The sequence below is a fragment of the Limulus polyphemus genome, unplaced genomic scaffold, assembly GCF_000517525.1.
Source record: "Limulus polyphemus unplaced genomic scaffold, Limulus_polyphemus-2.1.2 Scaffold982, whole genome shotgun sequence".
NCBI lineage: Eukaryota > Metazoa > Arthropoda > Merostomata > Xiphosura > Limulidae > Limulus > Limulus polyphemus.
In genome coordinates, this window is record NW_013666592.1 from 20,597 (window position 1) to 28,216 (window position 7,620).

General features: G+C 33.9%; 1 protein-coding gene across 2 annotated transcripts in view; it reads right to left on the reverse strand.

The window, feature by feature from the left end:
* LOC106461537 (Down syndrome cell adhesion molecule-like protein Dscam2) overlaps positions 1-7,620 on the reverse strand; it is a 97,437-nt gene that overhangs the window by 5,562 nt on the left and 84,255 nt on the right. Inside the window, exons 23-25 of one of the 2 annotated variants that reach the window (XM_022388526.1) lie at positions 4,890-4,965; positions 1,737-1,854; positions 215-345 (exon numbers count right to left, since the gene is read on the reverse strand). In XM_022388526.1, the coding sequence (XP_022244234.1) occupies positions 215-345; positions 1,737-1,854; positions 4,890-4,965 (325 nt within the window). Of the gene's footprint in view, positions 1-214; positions 696-1,736; positions 1,855-4,889; positions 4,966-7,620 lie in introns of those variants that run through there. The other variant, XM_022388527.1, reaches the window with a different exon arrangement.

Consider the following 7,620-nt stretch of genomic DNA (forward strand, 5'->3'; position numbering starts at 1 on the left):
AAGTATTTATGAATTTTCGAAAATATTCGTCCACTAGTTTTATTGTTGGAATGAAATATAGCAAGATTTGCATTGCCTACTAAGAAAGTTAGTAGCCGGTAGTCATCGGGTTAAAGCATAAGCAAGGTCGACGTGTTCAAATTCACACTATTATTTGAATTCGCGTGCATTAAATTTTGATAACCGACGAACTGAAATATATGAAAATACTCACAAATATCCTTCCCTTCCGAAAAATCGCGGTCGCACTCTGTGTCCGAGGGTTCATAGCTGCCAGTAGCACACGAAGAAGAAGCTAGATGAATTGGACTATAGATGGCGTCTTGACTGGAACAGTAGTCACTGCTGCAGAAAATAACCCCACGTTCAGGCATTTTTTGATTATTTTCCTTTCAGGATTTTTTGGTAAAGTCTGAACTTTAAAGCAAAATATTTAAGCCACAGATATTTAGAAACATGGTGAAAGGAAATTCCGTTTTATTTTTGTGAGTGTGTGTGTGTTTGTTTTTTTTTATGATTTGGCGAGAAACTAAAATTAAACGAAATAAAATTCACTGCGCAAACGTTCACACGGGTACATTTCAACGCGTCTTCACATAAAGAGAAAAAATAAATATTTGGACTGAAGAAGTTAACAGTTACGTTTTTAATGCTGAAATGCTTTAAATGTTATATATGTAAGTTAAACAAAATGCCTGAAGTAGGGGTGGAAAAGAATATGTCACAAAAAGTCGTTAAGTCATTTCGTAGTTCAACACAAATGTTCAGTACTTAATCAAATCAAATCAGCCAAAGATTATCAGCAAAGAAACTCATTTAAGGTAAGACATCCCTAAGGAACATAAAAGAGTACACTTTGAACTTCTTTATAAATCTTAAACTTAATTTTGAATAAACATTAAGAATGTTCTTCAAGTTGTGAAATAAAAGAAGCATGAGCTTTAGGCTTAAATAAAGAATAACAGATTGACAAAAATCTTCGCAACTTTAACTTTTCATGCGAATACGCCTGTAAAGATTACCTTTCGTCAACGAATATTAAACATAAAATCTTATTTCAAGCAAAAATGAAAAAGGTTGAAATTGACAGAACTCATTAGAAATGTATGCGATATCTATTTCATCATAATACCTTATATTCAGATATGAACCACTTGGTTTTATTTGCATAAAATAATCGTTTAATAATAATTAACTTGACATATCCCACATTTGTTTGTTGATATATATTTTTCATACCACGATTGAGCCACGAGTTGATAATAATAAATCAATTGAACTTCTGTATAACAGCGCTATACGTACTATGTAATTAAAATAAAGAGAATTAGGTGCTCATTCTGAAAGTTTTCGTTTCGTTTCACAAATAATTAAAACTATATTATCGTAACGTGCTCATCTGGGCTTATTGAAAAACAGTTTGTTTGTTTGTAATCAAGCACAAAACTACACAATGGGCTATCAGTGCTCTGCCCACCACGGGTATCGAAACCTGGATTCTAGTGTTGTAAGTCCGCAGACATACCGCTGTGCCACTGGGGGGCCATATTGAGAAACACAGAGAAAATACTTGAAAATCGAAACTGCATTACTTAAAAGTTTTGGTGTTGAAGCGAATGCATGTTTGTTAATTTTGTGTCTATTGAATGAATTAGCAGATTCGTTGTAATAAATCATGCTTACAAATTAGTTTTACATAAAAACAAAATATTATAAACGATAACCTTATTACTTACTGTGTGCCCTGCAGTGGTGTAGGCCACCTACTGGAACCGTGATGAGCTGACTCCCCACTTCTTGACCTTGTTTGTTTACGAGGCTGCTCGTACCCTTCACTATGCTCTGCAGTGCCCTCTACGGGAAGAAAAATAAGATAATTAACTTGTCTTGGTTTGTGTGGCACCTTTAACAGTGCAGTTGCTTTTCACAACGGCTCTATGACAGAGCTTGATATAGTTTTTAACTCTTAAAAAATTACAGAAATATTAATTGTTCAAGAAACTGATGCTAGAGGCGTGAATACAAGAAATAATAATAATGAAACTCTTCACGAAGTATAGTCACGAGCAACTCCTCGTTATGGTAACATGAGTTGCACATTCGCCGAGTGATTTACAATTTGTGTGGCGGGATTAGGAATTAGACACGGTATACACAGGTGTATACTGTTACGAGTTATAGTATGAAATCTCTGATGGTTACTTTGTGGTTAAGAACTCGGTCACACCGACCGGGCCCGTAACGAGGCCATCCATTTTTTCTGTGTCTTATTCCTACTTCGACCTTACACGACATTTTAAGAACAAAAAAAGAATAAGATATATATATATCAAGTTTTTCTCCCCAGGCCCTTGCAGCCGTAAATATTTATTGCATCATATATTGAACCATTTCTGAGAATCTTACAGTCTACTAAAAGGTAGCAGGATGGTTTGAGTACTACCTGAAAAAGAAATAAGAGGACAACCCACCTTATCCCGCACCGCTTCAAGCGTTGGATAAGCAGAAGAATAGATCTGGCTTTCTGTAAAATATTTAAGTAACGTCAGAAAAACTATTCAAAGTATTAAAAATTCGACCGAACCCCCTATGTTTGTGATGTAAAAAAATTATGCTTATCAAGACTCAATAGTGAGTCGCGCGGCCAAAGAAAAGGTAAGCACGCCCCCCCCCCCCAAAACATGCAGTCACTATAGATAATCTTTTTACACGATATGATTGTGTACAAAATCGGCCCTTCTGAAACTCATTCACTTTAACAGCTACACCTTATATATATTCGATACTATACACCATCAAGACATTAGTAGTTAGCAAATAAAAAATGAAACGAGTCCTTGGATCCATTGCCGAGATATAGCCTAGCCGAATCTGACCATACTGTTCGTTTTCACACACCAAATTTGTTTTTATTGCGCGCGTGTTTTAATCTTCAAATCTCAACCATCACCTCAACCTTTGTCCGATTACTTTGAAATAAATATCATTACTTCCTTCATGTTCACTCTACTAGTAACAGTGTTTGTGTCTCAAAACAATAAGGTTTGTGGCCTACAAGGCTTGTTTTATCCAAAACAAAACCTAGATTTTTAAATTTACTTTAAACTTTACAACGATGAATAATATCATTACTTTTGTTTTTGAGCAAAATTTCGTGGTATTTTGACGATTAGTTTTATTCTAAAGTGCTTGTAAAATTTGAAATCGCATGTTCCAATGGGTGAAATTTAGACTGGTCTCCTGAGACTCGCGAGTTTTAATTGTTTGTTGAGAGTCATTACCACTTTGTCCAAGCTAATAGATTTGACTGTAAGTTTAATTTATGAGTTTATTTTCCTATGTACTCATGCTCGCTACATAACCATAGGACGTGTTTGTTTTCCAGTATTATTCACTATGTTAGTGGTGTGTGTTTACAGTTTATTTACACGTGCCAACTAATATATATTAGCTTTGTAAGTGGTTTTGGCGGACTGGCAGGCTTTGGCCAGAATTGACCGAGTTTTGACTGTTACTCACTATTGAAGTATGGTATAAACTTGCTGTGTGTGCTTGATGGTAACATCAGCAAGGGGTTTTGTCTTTAAATACATATATATATTGTTGTTGTTGTTTGTTAATAAGCACAAAGCTATACAAAGGGATATCTGTGCTCCGCCCTCCACGGTATCGAAACCCGGTTTCTAGCGGTATAAGTCCGCAGACATACTACTGTGCCACTGGGGGGCAATACTTGTATAACAAAGGTTTGTTATGGTTGTTTATGAATTTGTTGTGAATATATGTATGTTAGTATTGACAAAAAAGCAGCCAACTGACAAGTAACTCATACTTGTACTATCGTTATATAAAACTGACAAACATGGTAACAAAATAATTCCAAATCAATTATAGACTTCATTTTTTTTAGCAAGCAATTTTAAACTACGTATCAAATAATACTGATTGCCTTGGCCACATTCTGATATCAATTATTTTAGTTGCTGTTTGTACAACAAATAACTATTTTCTTGGCCACGCCTTTTTTTTTACAGCCAAGCCTTTTTTGGTTTGAATATAGTAGTTACAGCTTATGGTATTGAACGTTTTCTACATAGTCTACATTCTTCTGATAAAGCATTAGCATTTTCTGGCTTGAAATAGTCGCATGTCCCCAGACCGCCCCCCCCCCCCATAGCATTACAAATTGATCTCACAAATTAGAAACCCCCTTTCAAACATTCTGCATACGGGCCTGAACACGAATATGTGAATGAAATAATTTCAAAAACGGTATTTATCATAATCTTTGATGTTTAAAAAAATTTTTGTTGAGTAGTGTTTACATTAATAAAAGTTATAAATAAGAAATTTTCACTTGAACTTTCTGCACAAAATATAACTTATCGGTACACTGAATTTTATTACCAAATCTATCGTGGAAATAATCACGAACAGTTAGTTTTTCTTGTGCGATTGGTTTTAATTTTAAAAATCAGATAAACAGAAATTTCGTGGCAGATATCACAGCTGATCCCCATAATTATAAAAAAACACTGTTTTTTTATTATATAATTAGTTTCACCTCATTTTAGAAAGTAAATTAGAAGTTTGAAGGCAATATTAATTTCTTTAGTACTGCGTTATCATTTGAGTTTTATTGATTTCAGTAAATGGTGAGAGTAGTTATTAGAACTGATCTTTTATTTTTACTTGACAACTCTAACACGTGACACGGCTTTGTGATGACGACTCTGAAATTTGGAACAAATTTTTGGTTATGAACAATAACGTTTTAACGAAGAAAAAAAGATTAAATTTTCAATAAAAAAATCAAAAATATATCTGTATATTTGGATTAATTTAGTAAATTCTTAATTAATTTGAATTATGTTATTTTTAGTGTTCACCATAGTCTGAGCTTCCGTCACTTCCGTTTCTTGTATCTTGGCAATGGTCAGCAATCATTTTGAACTTGCTTTTTCTCTGTAATAGATAAATATAGAAACTAGGATTAATCTGCAAGTCTTCATACATTGCAAATGCATTAATGTATCGTTAATGGACAAGAAATGGTGACGACCACAGCGAATTACGTGGTCCGCGTGCTAAACAACATATGACTTATAACACTCGAAAATAGCACCAGCATCTGCATCAAAACTTAGGAGATGAAAATTACATAATATTTTTTAAAAGATTCTCCTACGAGTATTTCTGAAAAAGTATAACCAAACTATTAAAATAAGCTACTTGGTTAATTATCAAATGAGTAAAGCTGTGTTCATTATGACCTTACAAACGTCCACTTAACAACACAAACAGTTTTTACCATATCTACCGTGATGGCCAGAATATTCCTGTTTTTTCGCCTAACAAAGAAATCCGTACATATTTTATAAGCATAAAAACCAAAGAAACTATATACGGGCACGAATCAGTATTTGTTGTAAAACACAAAGCTACATGAGGAATTATCCGTGATTTGCTCACCACGGGTTTGAAACCCGATTTTTAACGTTATAAGCCCAGAGACTTACCGCTGCACCACCAGGAGGGATCAGCATAAATACAAATGTTATCAAACAGAGTAAGCGCTAGGGTAAAACATTTAGCTCAGTTAGTGTGTGCGAGGTCTCGGGTTCGAATCCGAAGCAAGAAAATAATAAAAAAATACCTAAACAAATTTTCATAAAGAAAAATTTGCGCCACACGAAGGAAGAATGTGGTTGTTAGAGTTAGTTGTAAAAACTACCTTAAGAGCAATTACTAGTGGTTTAACCCTTTAGGCCAGGTGGTACAGCACTCGCCTCGTGTGTGCCAGGTCTCGGGTTCGAATCGGACACGAGTGAGCACAATTCCAGGTCTTGTTAGCACAAGCGCTATGCAAGAGTTACGTAAATTTATAATGTAAGGTCATCTTTTCCTTAATTCTGTATAAGGCACTGAGTTTTGTAGGGCATGTGAAGATTCTCGTCTATGTAGGACATCTGTCATATTTACACTTTATCAGCATCTACCTGAAGGACTTATCGTAAAGAATACGATTAAATGACAAAATGCCGGTAATCAGTTAGAAGTCAATAGACATATTGTTAGATTTTATGTATGGGGCAGATTTTTTACAGTGACTTGTTGGCGATGCATTATAACTATAAACAAACAGAACAAAGTCTACTTGTTATAAAATAATATATAATAAAACAAGTCAAACGTATATACAAATGTGCGTTACATTGTTGGTTATCACAGTTGTATCCAGAGTTTTAAATAATTGTTTCTTTTCCGTAAAAGTCCGAACAGGCTGGTTCATTTACTTTAGAACACAACTGATAAGACAAATTATTTCTTCTCTACTCTGTTATTACAATACAATCTGTGATCATTTCATTTTAAAATCGCCACAACCCGCTCTTTATGGCTAAACTCACATTCACATAGTCTAATATAATTGAACAAGAGTTAGGACATAGACACTGAATTGTTTTGCAAAAGAGAAATACATTGCTTCTTTATACTGTCTAATCAGTCCAATTATATGTTATTGGGAATAAACTATTCTCACCTAAAACTATCAAATAACACCAAACACCAGTCACAAATCTTCTGAGTAATCATGGTATTTCTTGGCGTTGTGCTCAAATACAACCAAGAACCTTTCATATCTCATTGATCAGCAATAATTACAGTTACAAGTTACCTTACTTAGTCAACGATCAGAAATAGGTACAGTTACAAGTCCCGTTTCTTAGTCAAAATTCAACGATAATTACAGTTACAAGTTTCATTACTTAGTCAATGATACAAAATAGCTACAGTTAAAAATTCTCTTACTTAGTCAACGATCAACAAAATTTATAGTTAAAGGTATCCTTACTTAATTAGCAAGCAACAATAATTACAGTTGTAAGTATTTTTACTTAGTCAGCAATAGAAAATAATTACAGTTACATGTTCCCTTACCTTAAACAGCAAGCAAGAATGATTCCAGTTACAAATCCTCTTACTATGTAATAATTACAGTTAAAAATTACCTTACTTAGTCAGAATTCGGCAATAATTACAGTTACAAATTCCCTTAATCAGCAATCAGCAATAATTACAGTCGTAAGTATTCTTATGTAGTCAGCAATAAACAATAAGTACAGTTACAAATTCCCTTACTCAGCAATAAGCAATAATTACAGTTGTAAGTATCAGTGGCGGAGCAAGGATTCTCAGCCACCGGGGGAAAAGACACTTTTGGCGCCCCCACTTCTGAAATGTTTTGATTATTTGTTTTGTGACTCATTACCCACTTAATGACAATCACATAACGAATTGATTACCACCTTACACAGGCCTAAAATAAAGTCATAATATAACATCTCACGATATCACAACTGTAAACCTGGAACTAATGGAACCCATTTTGATATTTATGTCATCCAGTATTGTTCAAAGTCACATAGCTAGAGTAATCTTTCAAGCATGCAGAATAAATTTCTGTTATATCCCTAGTTTTGAAACTTATGTTTTATATAAGAAGTCAGTCACTTGTGGTATACATGGATTATAAAACAGATTGATGAAATACTACTTAAGTTTACATATAACAAATTTTATTAGTTTACAAAACTGTACATATACTTGACTAGATCT